The sequence below is a fragment of the Aphelocoma coerulescens genome, assembly GCF_041296385.1.
Source record: "Aphelocoma coerulescens isolate FSJ_1873_10779 chromosome Z unlocalized genomic scaffold, UR_Acoe_1.0 ChrZ, whole genome shotgun sequence".
NCBI classification, from domain to species: domain Eukaryota; kingdom Metazoa; phylum Chordata; class Aves; order Passeriformes; family Corvidae; genus Aphelocoma; species Aphelocoma coerulescens.
Genome location: NW_027184085.1, coordinates 27,792,815 through 27,809,062, shown reverse-complemented (window position 1 = coordinate 27,809,062; position 16,248 = coordinate 27,792,815). Strand labels below are relative to the sequence as shown.

Below are 16,248 nucleotides of genomic sequence, written 5' to 3'. Positions count from 1 at the left end.
GAGAGGGCTTTCTTTTTGTGAGCGTATTATTGGCATCCTGATTAAACATGTTTACAAAGCCTTTTAACAATACAGAATGTCATGAGTTCATTCAGAGTGATACAAGCTGCAAAATCTGTAGTAGGAATGAAGAAGAAGTGTAAGAAAAGGTTGTCCTCTCAGTCCTATCTACTTGCTCATCTGGTTGTTGAAAATGCCAACTTGCAAAACAAATTTCTTCACAGTCTATTCCACATGTATCATTACATACAAATAAATAAAAATTACTTTTCAATTCAGTACCTGAATGACAATTCATCAGTAAAGTTATGAAACAAGTTATGATCATGTTTACAAGCAGCTGCATTAATTCATTCAGTTTTCAAACTATTTATAAAGTTTCTTTACCAGTGAAAATATATGCAGTGTCAATAATGGAATGATAATATTTTTAACCATGAAAAAATAATTGGGCAATCTTTAGTAAAAAATATTATTCCTTCAAACACTACTCTTAGTAAAGGCTTGGTTGACAAGCCCAAGCAGCATAGTATGCCTAAATTTTGCACATCTAAAACCAGACATTGCAAAATCTGACATTTATGATAGCTCCTGACAGAGCAACTGGCACTTACAGGAAAATTAGGGAAGGCAGAGGGCTGATACATAACTATGAATGAGGTAATTGTCAGTCTACAAATAATGTAATTGTCAGTCTACAAATAATCTAAGAACACCACACTTTAAAAAATATGGGCATGTAATCAGGTTTACTTTTTGCTAAGTACTGAGAAAACCCTCTAGTATATAGCATTTTTACAAATTATTACAGCACACTGTAAAAATACAACCTTTTATAGTTTGATCTTACCTGCTATACATTATGAATCAGAAGTACCAAACAGAAGCAATTATTTTGAAAATCTCACACATGCTCCACTTTGCCTTCACTTTTACCTTTGGAAAATTCCCGCACGCTCAACGCATACTGCTTTGAGTTTCTATCAGGTTTTGGCAAACTCAGCATAATGAACAGTCACGATGGAAGTCATACACACACAAAATAATACCATTAAATAAAAATGCAGCAGTACATGATTACTAGGCATTAGGAACCATTACTAATCCAATAGGAACCATTTAGCACCTAATTCCTGAACAAAGACTATATGGACTCCACACTCACAGAGATGACACTTTTAATTTGCTAACTGAGGCACTGGCAGGCGTCCAACTGCAGCAGGAAAGAGGTATAGGGAAATTAACCTGTTGTTTGGAGTCCTTAGATCCCTGTTTTCAAAGAGAATTTGGGGAATTTCTGCATTTTACCTACACCTGGGGCCATGGTCATTACATTTCCACATTTTTTATATGTCAAGCAGAGAAGTATTACACAATTTTCTTCTAGTATTTCAATAAAAAACTGATTTTAAAATTTTGCACTGTTTAAGTCAACATATTTCTGTGATCCTCAGCCATGTGGAAATTGTATCATTATTGTGAAGTAAAATTTGCCTACCAAATTTGCTTGAGCTAAATCAGAACTTCTAAAATAAGCTTATTACTCTGTTCCATAACAAACTGCTCAGTTATTAAAATAATTTTTAAAAATTACCTGCTCTCCAAGTGTCTCACAGTCTTTAAGTTTTCCCCTTGAACACTGAATTCCACCATTTCCAGTTATTACAACGGTTGCAAAACTTTCCTCTCCAGAAGGACCTCCACCAGGTTCTTTTACTTCAAAAACCTCTGAATAGAAGGCAGGCTGAAGGGTTTCCAGATTTATGAGATACTTAAGTTTCAAGTTTCTGGCAGTGGCTTTGCATTGGCCAAATTGTTGTATAAATTTGCGGAACCTGTACCTTATTCTTTTTCGTGTCAAAATGTGGTAGTCTTGGATTTTTGCTCGCACACACTTAGGTAAAAACATTTTGTAGCTGTGAATACATAACCAGAAAAAAAGGTTACTAATTTTAGCCATTAAATCCAGCAAAGATAATTAGTTCTGTGCTAAACACGTCAACATTGAAAACACTATTTCCTCTAAATGTACTGTTATTTTTTCAACTGCAGGATAACAGAGATCCTCTCCTACATCTGTAATATGTTCTTTCAAACAGAGCCCAGTCTTCTTCCATTTTCCATTTTTACCCTCACTGAATTGCAACATAAATAACATAATGCATTTTCCATAAATTCAAAGATGTCTGTTCTTTCATTAGTGAAGTTCTGAGGTAAGGCAGCAGAAGTTACACAATTGCTTTGTTTGGTGTAGAAGTTGTGAAGAGAATACTGCACGGCAACTACATGGATAAATGACAGATTTCCTGGCTGAAAATACAGGTGGGTAGAATACAACACTGTGGTTGGGTCTCACTGAAGTTCCTATCTCACAGTCCATAGTCTGTATCAAGACTGTGAAAGAGCTGCAGTTGTCACCCTCAACGAGCTGGCCTCATTCAGTTTCTAACTTCTCCCACTAGGTTTCATTAAAAAACAAATATCAATGAAGTACCAAGCAGGGACAGAATTAACTCAGCTGAAGCAGAAACTGATAGGATTGATACACCCAAGCGAATTGATAAACTCAAGAAAGTTTAGCAGAGATCTGTCCAAGATGGTTAAGTGCCTGGAGCACATGACATGAGAGAAGAGGTATACGGGAGTTGATTTGGTCAGCCTAGAGAAAAGAAGGCTCAAGTTCTACGATTTATCTCCTAATAATGTGAAAGGACAAGAGAAGATTATCGGTATCACAGAGTGGACTGATTAGGTATCAAGAAAATCTTTCTGTGGTCATGCACAGGGCAAAGCTGCACAGAGATATAGGGGAATCTCCACATGTGGACATTTTCAGAATTTGACTGGATGAGGCCCTGAGTCACTTCATCTACCTTTGAAGTTGACCCTGACAGGAACAGGGGGCTGGATCTGATGACATTCAGAAGGTGTCTCACCTCGAATTACTTCTTACATATTTTCTCAGATAAGAAGCTGCTGCCTTACCTTTCATTAAGAGAGTCAAATCCATGTCTCCAAATCATGAATGGCCATCCTGACACAAATTTTCTTTTAATTTCTAGTTTACACAATAGGTACATTTATGTAACCATTAGAATACATCAACTGCCAACAGCTGAACACCTCCTCCTAAATACTAATGTGCAAAAATACAACATTTAGGCATCAGATAGATGTGAAACAGTTACAAATGACAGAATCACCTGACTGAATTGTAAATGGCCATTGGGGTTTGGTCCTTTTCTTTGGCCACTCTCATCATATCTAGAACAGCCATTCCAAGGCATTCTTCTTGTGTTTCATGAGTAACAGGCATCTGTACCCATCCATCCAAAAAATCAGCTCGCCACTGAGAAAGAATGCAAGAAAACAAATAAAAACTGTAGTAGTGCTGTTCATCAAGAAGAAGGATTTGGGGTGCAGTTGTTGGGGGGAGTTGTTGTTGTGTTGTTTGACTGTTTATGTTTGGTTTGTTTGGGGGGGGTTTATTGGCTTAGTTTTTTAAAGACTGAATGACCTACTTCATCCACAAAAACATGTACTTATTCATAAGGAATACCAGCTGCTATCATGCTTAAAAGCACTGTTTTCAACTTCATCTCTCCAAATACACAATAGGACATGGAATTTAATTTCGAGCTTGAGAGGGCTTCAAGCCTTCAAGAGCCTACAGAATTACTAGGAGAAGATGGAAAGGGAATAAATACTAATAACCTTTACCAATCTGCATTTAAAAATAACCAAGCAAATCATACCTGTGCGAATAGGTAAGACATGACAAGATCGTCAAGGACAGGGCTTTCTGCACCACGAAGAATGCCATACCGGTATGCTCTGTTGCTGCCACTGCAATACCAGTGGGGAAAATAAAACCTGGTAGGAAATAAATTTAAGCAAACATCAATAAACAGACATTCTGGTTACCAACATCAGACATTACTGCTCTCATATACATGTAACTAGTGCTGGCTGATCTGGAGGACCACTATGAAACCCCAGTTAGTCAATGAAGGCTTCAGATCCAGCAGTTCTTGGTGTTTTAAAGCACTACAGTATTTAAGCACGGTGATATACTGTACTGATAGGAATGAGGACTTTTGCTAAGTCCTAAGATTGAGGACTTTTGCTAGGAACACAGAGAATTTTATTAGTGTCTGCCAGTTTCTTTTGAAACAGTTCCTAAAACATTCAGGCCAAATTACACAGTGTAAAGAGACTATGTAATTAACAAAAGGAAAACTGTGACAATAGTTTTAGCTGTCCAAATTCAAATATAAGGTTAGGGAAAAATGGTTGTATTGCAGAAACATGCATGACTACACAGGGTAATTACTCTGCACTTCAAACAGGCAAGCACAAAGGAGATGAGATGTATCATTATTAAGAAAGGTATTATTTTTACTTCTGCTACATTTTTATTGTTTGTTTCTTCAATCTGACAGTGGTAAACTAGACAGATAAAATTAATACAGTACATAATTCAAATCACTCCAATATTTTTTGATTCTTTTAGCTCCCTGTTTTCCAGAAGGCACCAGCAATCTGTCCATAACTTCTAAGAGTAAGTACAGCTCAACTAAACATCATATTGGTTGTATTTTCTCACACAGTTTTGTTTTAGCATGAAAAGTGTGTAACATTTTCTTTAGATTATTACCTTATCCGGTAAATTAAGATGAGTCTGGTTGCTTCATCTACATGGAAGATGTGATTTGGGGGATACCACATTCTGTCTGTTTCACTCATGAGCGCAAACATGTTATGATACACTGGCATGATACCTACATGAAGAACAGAGAAGCAAACATCTATAGGAAACTGTTTTCGCGAAGTATTAAAAAAATACCGGGGGGTAAAAGTGGATTGTCACAGAGCTCTACTGCTATCAGCAGCAGGTATCAGTATTGCCAACAACACAGCAATCATGATCCCATAACCTCCAGGCTGCTTTGCTAGTTTAATTTCTCATTCTTCCTTTATGTTTTCTGACTGAAGACTCTGTTCACCTGTTGCCCTATACCTCACTGTTATATTACAGTATGTATGGCTTTTAATAAAACATCTTCTTAGCCTCTTGGTGTAGAAACAGCTTACAACAGTAGATTTTTTTTCTTGCCTTTCCAAAATCAGATCATTTGATTTGAGCTTTGATTTTAAGACTAAGCATTGATTTTAAGACTTTAGATTGATATAAAAATTAGAAGTAAAGCGACACAAAGTTATAATGACTAGGACAACCACAAGCCACTTCCATTTTAGTAACTCAGTTTAGAGCAAACCCAAACATATATTATTAAAATAAAACAGGAGTGGAAAATATTTTTTTCCCCTCAACAATTTTGAATTATTGTCATGGGTTAACGCAAGCATAGTCTCGGAAGTGATGTTCTTGCAAAGGGGTGCTTACAGCTTCCTCTGTGACCTGACAGAATCTATCAGATGGCCAGTTTGAATATGGACAAGTTTTTTAGCCACTTAAATTGTGACCGCCTCTGTGATCCACACTTAAGAGTAGACAAACCCTGGGCAGAGCTCCCTCTGTCTCATTTCCGGCGCTGGGACAGGTGGCTGCGGGTCCCGTGCAGGGGCCAGCAGGCCGGGCCACAGCCATCCTGGAGCCAATGGGCCCTGTTCCACCCATGGAACCTGCCCCCCCCCCGCCCAGCCCTGCTATGGGCAGATGGAGTGGCTCGGCTCCCCCTCTCCAGTGTGGCCAAGATTCAGCTGAAGTTGAACCGCTGTCCGGCACAGATCATGTGACCAACAGCGATAAGTGAAATTCCAGCTGCAAGGCCTAGGTGAGATTAACCCTTTGTGCTGCTGTGAAGAGCTGAAAACCTGAGGGAGGAGAAAGAAGAAATGCTTAAAGCTGAAATTCTGTTATAAAGCTATGATGTATCAGAGTACCCGCTGTAATTTCATGAAGGCGTGGGGGGTGGAGCGTTCAACTTGTACTTGAGAGCAAAAGCACCTGCGCTGAGATAGGCAGATGCTGAAGCAGCTGTAATTTCATGAGAAATTTGAACAGGGAGAGATGGAAGCGATGAGGACTCTTACTCCAAATGGAAAAGGAGAAGACCTCAGTTCCTAGAGATGCTCCCAGAGATAGTCCTACAGATGAAGATGAGGAGGACCCTTTGCTCCCAGGGAAGGAGAAGGACCTCTGTTCTTAGAGATGAAATGCTCCCAGAGATGGGTCAAGAGAACTTTTGTTTCTGAATGGCTCAACCTTAAAATTGTACCCCAGTAATTCAAGAGTGGACCCTTGAAAGCAGTTGCGGGAAAAGCTGCAAGTTGGAGGAAGGGACTCACATGCGAGCAGAGAACCAACCCAGGCGGCTGTCTTGCTGTGATAATGTTTTCATAGCATGGGCAAGAGAAACTCCTCTTCCTAAATGGACTGAACAAGGTTATTATGGAAGTGGTAAACAGACTGAACATCTCAAGGGTTGTCTTTTTACATTGTCACTGGCAGAAGGGAGAAGTGTTCTGAAGGTGCGGTATGATTTTTTTTTTTCTTCTTTTAGGTCTGTTAATAAACTTCTTTATATTCTTTCAAGTTTGGTGCCTGCTTTGCGTTTCTCCTAATTCTTATCTCACAGAAGGTAAACAGTAATGAGTATTTTGGACCAAACCACTACAATTATGCTACTGATAACTGACAAGCAATCCTACTTAATCCAAAACTACAGAGATCAGCTGAGCATCAACTGTTCAGCAGCACCAGAATTTTAATTTGGCTTTGAGGCTCCCAGCTGAAACACAGCCTAATATACAACACGGCACTATACTGTGCTGCAGTGTTATGCATCCATGTGATGCCAGTGGTAGATTTGGAAAACAGTTAAGTGCCTGAAAACTGACAGCACAAAAGGATGAACTGCAAGTAGTGACACATATATTCTGTCTTTAGAATTAAAGATAGGAAGAGACACAGGCCTAAAGGCCAGAGAGGAGGATGAAAAATTACAATGTCAAAGTCACAGTAGGTCATATCTAAAGAAAACTTTACATTAAAGCAATACATTTGGAGTAAGAAGACAAAAAAAGAATTAAAAAAGAACAGGTAAAGACAATAGAAATAACTTTAAATGACCTTAAGAGACAAAAGAGTTCTGGGAAAAGGCAAAGTACCCACACCCTTATTCAAAGACTTAGAATGAAGTAACTGAAATTCTCACAAGAAACCAGAAGAAAAAAAAAATCCTTTATTTCTTTCTGTTCTAAACAACATCTAGGCAATTACTGAAGGAGGCAGACCCCACATTTCTTTCATCACATCTAAACTGCATGTAAGACAATCAGAATAAACAACCAATCAACTTCACATATAAAACTACATAACCCTTTGGAACAAAACATATTTTGGTCTTAAACAACAACTGGTTTATTAAATTGATACAAAAAACAGTTTGCCTCTATAGGGGTTCAGTAAGAGGTCTAAGAACTAGAGTTCTACTATGCAGTTGTGAAGATGAAACTGCTGAAATCTGTAGGCTAATCATCTGACACTTTCTTAAACCAAAGCTCTGCAAAACATACCAGAGTTGCAAGTCCTAACACGACTTTCTATGAAAAGGAGTCATAGACTTAAGGAAACTAGAGAAATGGAAAATAATTACGTAAGGCAACGAAAGAGAAACCAAAATGAAACAAAACCTCCACAGAAAAAAACCTGAAGGGATTAGTAACTGAAAGATTGGCTGTAATTCTAAATGTTGCAAATCTATGGTACAATAAGACATATTTGATCCATCCAAGTTTTGAGAAATTTTTTATGGAGTTAGAAAGAAACCTATCCCATGCAACTAAATATTGTTCAATTTGGTGTTTGTATCCCAAACAATTTCAGATCAATTACAGTGCAATGCATGTAAGAATCACTATGCTAAACATAATTCAGGGCAATGCTGAGTATTTACCTATACACCTAGTGAGACCTACCTAGTCTCACTAATACATTTACCCAAACTAACCATCCCATGTAAACGCCCTGAACAAGAAAACATTTCAAAATAGTATTCTTAAATTCAAATGCTAAGCTGCTGTATTTCACCAAACACACTACAGACACAACAACCACCGCGCCACCCCACCCCTCAAAAAACCCCACAGATATTTCAAGATCATATCATTGCCGTTCTGAAACTTTAACCAAGCAGGGGACATGACTGTGGTACTCCCCCTAAAAATCAGAAATATTTTTATCAACCTCTCCCCCCTCCTCTTTCTTCCTTTGTATGAAAAGTAAACTGTGTACCCTTCCATCCCTCATACTTTGGTATTTATAGTTCTGAATGGTAACCTGCACCATTCACTGACAGTGTTCAAGGACATAGAGATCATACATGTTTTTCAAGAAAAAGCATTTCACGTTTTTATCCCTTCCCCTTGAGAATTATGCATTTGTTTTGCTACACTTAATGCTCAACAATCATAAAACAGAGCAAATCCCTTTATTAAATAAAGTCCTGAAAATTGTCCACAAAAATCTGACTAAAGCAAAGAGGCCAGAAACTTCTCTCTTCATGTAATTTTACCATTTTTATTAATTGAAGGTTAATTTCTATTAATTTTCAAGTGATGATAACTACAGTACTTAAATGTTTTCTCTAGAAGCAATGAAAACCGAAAAACTGGCATGGGGAATAAAAGTCTTCTGCTGAAGCCTAGACATGTCAACAACAGTGAAAACTTACGAGAAATGTTATTTTTCGCCACAAGTGAAATCATAAAAGCTATTCACAACAGTTACTGAAAAGCCTCCCTTGGATTTCTGCACTGCATTAACCATGCTATCAACTCAATCAGTGATGAATTAGGAGAGAAGATAGTGACTCAGACATAATTAATGAGAATTTTCTCTGCTTTGCTTCTCCAGCAAGGGTTAACAAGTAAATTTTCTGGACTAATGCAATGAGAAGATCTCTTTACAATTTATTTATTACATAAGGCTAAAGAAAGGAGCCTTGTCATGCTATACAGACTGTCAGGTAACATCACAAAAGACTACAACACAGCATAAGTTTATACTTCAAACTTCTGCTTCAACCCTAAAAAAAAAGTAGATTCTTCTTTTCATTTTTACGATTTTAGAGCTTCACATCCAGACAAGTCTCACTACTTCATTTATCCTGAGGTAGCTAAGAAAATACAGTTTTTCTGTATCTCCTCTGTTGGCACTAGGAATCCTTTCTCCCATACTGTACGTTTTTATAAGCTGATGTCTCGCTTTTAAGAAAAGATAAAAACCAGAAAGTGTAAATCACAAGCCATTACACCACTATGAAATGTGAAAGCCACACAGAGTCTGCTATAGAATTACTGTCATATGAAACTCTCAATTTAAGCATATAAGTTATTAGACATAAAAAGATAAAAGCAATTAGTTGAATGATTAAAAGCAATTTTAAATATCTCAAATTTTCTGTATCAAAGGTCTAATACATACATTCGCTCTCACACAAATGTAAGTAAACTATTTAAAACTTATGTAGCCTTGCACATACCAGATGGAAATCTGCTTGATTTTTCTGACATAAAAATAGTATCTTGCACTCATCGTTCATACAAACTGAAGGCTTACCAAACCCTTAACATCCCATTCAATGCCACTATCCTGTCAACAAAATACTTTCTGAATAGTCAATCAAAGCTTGTATTTCTTTTCCTGGAAAAACAGAATTCTGATTAATTCATTCCCCAGCTAGCAGGGGAGCAGCAGGGGGATGCATGTTCTGTGTGGATTTTCAGGAAAGGCTATCACCTAAAGGAAGACAAACAAAAACCAAACAAACCACCGCCTCATGAAAACAAGCAAACAAACACCCCCGCTCCCCATGTCCCACCCCCCAAACAAAACAAAACCACCAAACAGAAAAACCAACCCACAGTGAACAGTTACACTCAATGATAACTCAGAGCCATGTGAACCCTGAGTCACGTCAATTCTGGAAATTCAGCATGTTAGAAAAAACTGGCCTAGAATTCCCTTGCTAGTAGCAAGGAATCTCTTCTAAAGCATACAAGTAAAAGAGGTCCTACAAATCATTACATTATGCAATGCAGTCTCTCCCTTGAAAACATTTAATTAACTGCAAACACTGCCAGCACTTGTCACATAAAATGCTTTGAAATAGTGTTTTTACTTAGTTATAATTAAAAATTCTCTGCTGTTTTATGGTTTTGCAAGAGAGATCAGCGTTTCTCAAGGGAAATACGATGGAACTTCCAACCTATTGCAATTCAGATGGTGAGAATTAAAATGTTCCTAGGTGGAGTTTCAGGTTAACAACATTAAAAAAACCCCACAAACACAGAACCCAACAGAATCAAGGTCTTTTGTTAACTGCTAGCTGTCCAAAACTCAGCAACCTTGTCAGAATTTCAAAACTTGTTCCCTCTTGGGATTCTAGTTCAATTAAAAAGTTTTTAAAAGATTTAAAAGCTTACAGATTCAATTAAAAAGATTTTAAAGTTTACAGATTCCATTAAAAAGATTACAGAGTTTACCAATCCGAACAGAAAGGGATGTGGATATAAGAACAAAAGTCTATCAAGAAGTAGATAAAGTCAGACAGATTCTACAGAAATTCAGGGTTCTCATACACCAGGGGACAAGCCATGACAGAAATCAAGATGCTACACAATATTATGCTCCTGCATTAGCAAAACATTTTTTATTGTGCTGTTCAAATGTTCTGGTTACACTTAAAGTGGTTATCTCTGCATACTTGGCTACTAATTTATTAAGATTTTCAAGAACATGGCACAAATTTATTTGCCTAACACCAAACAATGCAAAGCTTGTAACTGTTTGAACCATGATTTACAAACTCACTTACCTAAAAATATCTTCAATTTTTTAACTTTAATCCTGTAAAAATTTGGATTACACATACAAGTGATGTGCATATTTTTTACTCATATTATTCAGCCAGTGGAATAAATAAACAAATTGTTATTTTACATATTAAAAGAAAATTATTTTGCCATATTACAATCATCGTCTGTATAACTTAGTATTCCATTAAGTTACTGTGTACAGTCCAAAGTTGTTTATGTTTTTTAATTACTTTGTCTAATGATAAAATCTCTGAAATCCACTTAAAAGACATTGGGAATTATCTTATTACTGATATAGCATAGTAACAGTAATGAAGTATGCAAATCAAGTACGTTTCTTTCTGTATACAAATAAACACATTCGAGATTCAAATTCAGACTTCAGATGTTTCTAGTAATCTGTATCTGATTTACCTATACCACAAGAAAATTCATGTTATTTTCAATTACACATGCTAATTCTTAAACAGATTTCTAGATTTTTTCATAATTTAGAATTTGAATAAAAGAAAAATTATGAACGAAGTTTACAGCTTTCCTGTAAACAATCATGTTTATTTATGCTGTAAAACATCACATCAAGTTTGTATTATGACTCTCTTGCACCACTCTGGTGGCTTTCTCAAATCATTACTTAAACTTCTGTTCAAATGGCCTTTACTGCTTGATAGTCTTATAAATTGACTGTGAAGACATGAAAAAGAGCCTAGAAGAGAAATTCTACTTAAGATTATTTGGCAGATAGCAGAGAAGATTAAAGGGTCTAAGATCAAGATTTGAGAAAACAAGTCTCTGATTCTGAATTTAGAAGATACACCTAACACAAAGATTCTGCAACCTCTAAAATAATTTCTCTGTCGTATTTCATCTCCATCATCAGTTAGTTCCTCTAATACCACTTTCCCCCTCAGGCTGAGAGCAATACCTTTTCTTCAATTTGGTGTGACATTTCTAATAATTTACTTGGCAATTAACTAGCTAACATACAAGAACTGAACCACAACTGACTCATCAATTTAAACTTAATTTCAAGACAACTTATTTTTTCATTTCTGTTTGGAGATGTGATATTCACTTTTATGTTCAGTTTTCCTTATAAAAAAATACAAACACACGAATATTTTTATATTTTTCCAAAACCAAAAAACTGTTTTCAAATAAAATTGAAAAAAAAAAAAAAAGGGCTGACCTCTTGTGTGCATGTATGAAACTGGCAGAATAATATTTAGACAGACTAATGTTTTTATAGCCAATACATACCAGATATAACAGATATACCTGAATGTTAAGTCAGCAGCGACTGGAAATCCTTCGACTGTTTGAACTGTTTGAAAGGGACGTAACGAGAGTCTCTCTGACTGCTGATGTTTGCCTAGATCGAGTCCTGCTTGCCACTAATAACAGTCATACTTGGATGTAATCAGCTCTGCTATCAAAACATCTGTCAGTTGTTCAGATCACAAAGTTAACAACTCAAAATTTTTTACATTTCAGTCTTGCTTACCACCTGAATGACTCCCTTCTTATGAAGTATTCTGACTCATAGCTAATTCCCAAAAGATGAGTCTTGCCGACATAAACGTTATTTGACCGTATGGAAACATACGTGTTCTGCTGTACAACCACAAAAACCTCCCAGAAAAAAAAAAAAAAAAACAAAAACACAAAAGAAAAAAAAAAAAGAAGCAATGCCACATGATTTAAGCACTAATCACTGTTATGAAAGAGAACAAAAACCCACAGCCATTTTATCCTTTTCCACTAATTCAGAAAGAAAAGAAGTTACAGATCCTTTGAGAAGAAGGTTGTACGGTACTGCCCTAGTATCTGCTAGGCAGAAGCCACTTTTCAAAGGGCTTTGTCTGCCTCAGCTCTACAATGATAAAGTCTTAAATAATGAAACAGTTCCTTCGTACAAGTAAGTATAAATCACTAGTGATGTATTTTAGAAACTGTGGTGAACAAAGTTGAAACAATAGAAAATTGTAAAAACAACCTGATTAGGAGTACTGTTCATACAAAATTATGTTTAAAACTGTCAAGTATAAGAGGGTACACATAGGAGTTAGAGTACTAGCCCTCCTAGCAAACCAGAAACTATCCCAGAAGTCTTGGGAACAGCTGGTGAGGTCTGACAAAACAGGTAATAGAGTATGAAGTCTAACTGGATTTGTAAATTAGCAGGAATTTGATTTTCTACGTTTTTGATGTAGATGAAAAGAATATCACACATGACAGGGGCTGCACATTTTCCCAGGAATATCACAAGATTCTAGCTAAAGAAAACAATTTAAACTTTACCAAAAAAAAGACCTAAAGACTGGTCGAGGGAGGCGATTCTTCCCTACTACTCTGATCTCATGAGACCACATCTGGAACAGCTCTGGTGCCCCTAACATGAGAAAGACATGGAACAGTTGAAGCAAGGCCAGAGGAGGCCACAAAATTGGTAAGAGGATTGGAGCACCTGCCCTACAAAGACAGGCTGAGGAAGCTGGGGCTGTTCAGCCTGGAGAAGAAAAGGTTGTATGGAGACCTCACAGCAACCTTCCAGTATCTGAAGGGGGCCTGCAGGGAAGGTGGAGATGGACGCTTCATCAGGAACTGCAGTGATAGGGCAAGGGCTGGTGGCTTCAAACTGAGAGTAGGTTTAAATGAGACATCAGGAAGAAATTCTTTATAGTGAGGATGGTGAGGCACTAGAACAGATTGCCCAGAGAAGCTGTCAATGTCCCATCCCTGGAAGTGTTCAAGGCCAGACTGGATGGGGTTCTGAGCAACCTCATCTAGAGGGAGGTGTCTCAGCCCATGACAGGGGGCTACCATCAAAAAGATACCTTAGCTTCAAGAAAACTCCCAGGTCCATCTGTCAAACTCCGACCTACAAGGTCATTAGAGAAGAAGAACCTCACAAAGCTAAAGTTTTGCACACCTCCAAATACCAATTTCCTCCTGGTCTACCAGAATGAATACCAGGCAGCATTTCTACTGAACTCATCATATGTGCTTATCCATCTAAAATTCTCCTGTTACATGAAAAGTAACTCTCTGAACTCCGATCTTAGTCAGACTCTGAAACACCTAAAGAACTTAAGAGGAAGAATGGGCCTTAAACCCAGAAGAATCTTTGTGAAACTAGCATATACTAATAAATTATCAACTCAGAACATGTAGCTCAGTCACTGAAAGAAACTTATCAGCACAAGAAAAATGACAGATTCCTCCCTAAAGTCATTACAACTATATTTAGAAACAGTAAAGCCATAAAATCACAGAAGTCTAAGATCGTTCGGAGACAAAAATTGTACAGTCAGAGTCAGCAGCTTCATAATTGTGACCCACTGAAACAAGTATTTCACAGAATCACAGAATCAATTAGGTTGGAAAAGACCTTAGAGAAAATCAAGTCCAACCTATGACTGAACACCACCCCAGGTCAACTACACCATGGCACTGAGTGGCACATCCAGTCTTTTCTTAAGCATGTAATTGGAATTACAAGCCCTTCTTTTAAATTCATTTGCACCTGAAATGCAACATTTGGAAAGCTAGAAGAGAAATCCAGCCTTGTAACACTGACAACCCAACGCAACATGTGGAGAGACTGTGTACCTGTTTGTGTGCACACATGAGGAACAAAAAGATGGTCACTTTCATACCCAGATTATTGGAATTCCTTTGTCTTATTAAAAAATTCAATGTACTTTTGCAAAGAAAGGAAGGTGCATGCACAAAATGTGTGCTTGAATTATTTTACTACAGATTTCAGCAGTGGTTTATGCTATACTCTGGGTAAATGTAACAATTCAAAGGCATTCTTAGATATCAATGTATTATTTATTTATTTAAAATATACCACGTTAGTCACACTTGATTTCCTAAACTATTACGAAGAGCATTAACCACATACACAAGCAGTCACATATATATATAGAACAATTTCCTTCTGCAAAGTGATTAAGCATGTGTAATATACAACATATACATAACTTCCAGGACCAATCTGTTTTGCAGAGCTGCATCAGGAAGTAATTCAAGCTATTTGCAGCTCCTGCAATGATTTAACTATTCAAACTGTATCTCAGCGCAACGAAAGAAGACTTTCAGTTAAAGGATGGTATACCCTTAAATTACTTGAAAAAATGCAGCAGTCACCCAATTCAGCTTCACAACCATTCTAACGGGAACAGTTTTACAATGTGGTGCTAATTAATTCTGAAAGAACAGAGAAATTAGCATTTCAGTCTAAATGCCACCATTTTGATGAGCTCTGGATTGTTAAAAACTTTCTCGTATGAAGCTGAATTTCACTGCTTCATTAGATCAACTGTTAGGTATATACTTACCACAGGCTTTACAGGCAACAGCGCAAATCTCTTCTGCAACATATTCTCCAGCTGAAAATTGAAGGTAATCTCCTTCTGTCTTCCCAGGAGAATGATACAGGTACACTTGAAGCAATGGTTCTGTCTGCTTGGGTGCACTGTTATTCCCACGGATGTCACCATTCTGGTGGACAGTAGAAGTCGCTGCACTTTCCATATTTGTCATTGTAAGACAAGCCATAGCTTGTTTTCGTTCTGTTCAGAGCATTTGTCTGAAAGAAATGTAAGAAAAACTTCTTGACTAAGTGTACTTGGTTTTATCTGTAATACTCCTACTTAATAACAGCACTGTTCTGACAGTGAAAAAACATTAAAACTTGAATACAAGAGAATGGCTTAGGCAGTTTATGAAAGGCTAAGTTTCTCTGATTTACTACATCGCCCTGGAGGAAAAGTAACAGACAGTATTACAGGATAAAACAAAGTATTAACTGGGAGTCCAACTAGAGGATTATCACTTTTCACTGGATTTTCGACAGTATGTGCTCATTTGTCCAACTGCAACATGCTACTTAAACCTGAAAGCCAAAAGAGATCTATACAACTCATTTTATTCCCAATTTAAACCTACAAGACAAAATAACTAGTTGGGTCACAAACTGGCACTATGAAGGGAAGGACAGAAATAGCACCTTTAAGCTATGTTTTCACTGTAAGCAAACACTTCAAAAAACAAGTGCTGAGATGAGAATTTAACACACTTGGTTTGTACCTATGAATGGGAGATCTTCCAAGACCACGTTCTTCCAGAAAAATCATTTAATCTGCTCGCAAGCTAACAGTCCTTTCTGATAAATGTAATCAAAGAAAAGAAAACTTTAATAATGCATTAAGTAACCACAGGTATATCTGATAATGAAAAAAAAAGGTTTAAAAACATGAAATTAGAAAGCATATTCCAAAAGCCAGCTGAAGAATGTCTTTGCTTCTCTGTGACTCCATAATAATTTTAATCAGTATAATCCATGTTTATGCCAAAGGCTTTGGTCACAGTCTAAAGCTTGGTTTTATTAAAAGT

General features: G+C 37.0%; 1 protein-coding gene across 11 annotated transcripts in view; it reads right to left on the bottom strand.

Annotated features, from left to right (window-relative positions):
* JAK2 (Janus kinase 2) overlaps positions 1 to 16,248 on the bottom strand; it is a 95,986-nt gene that overhangs the window by 35,222 nt on the left and 44,516 nt on the right. For 9 of the 11 annotated variants that reach the window (XM_069001702.1, XM_069001698.1, XM_069001703.1 and 6 more), the window contains 5 exons: positions 15,192 to 15,442; positions 4,658 to 4,781; positions 3,756 to 3,873; positions 3,204 to 3,349; positions 1,595 to 1,916 (listed from right to left, as the gene is read on the bottom strand). In XM_069001702.1, coding sequence (XP_068857803.1) covers positions 1,595 to 1,916; positions 3,204 to 3,349; positions 3,756 to 3,873; positions 4,658 to 4,781; positions 15,192 to 15,411 — 930 coding nt within the window. In that variant the 5' untranslated portion in view covers positions 15,412 to 15,442. Of the gene's footprint in view, positions 1 to 1,594; positions 1,917 to 3,203; positions 3,350 to 3,755; positions 3,874 to 4,657; positions 4,782 to 15,191; positions 15,443 to 15,942; positions 16,019 to 16,248 lie in introns of all 11 variants that reach the window. The other 2 variants (XM_069001708.1, XM_069001709.1) reach the window with 2 other exon arrangements.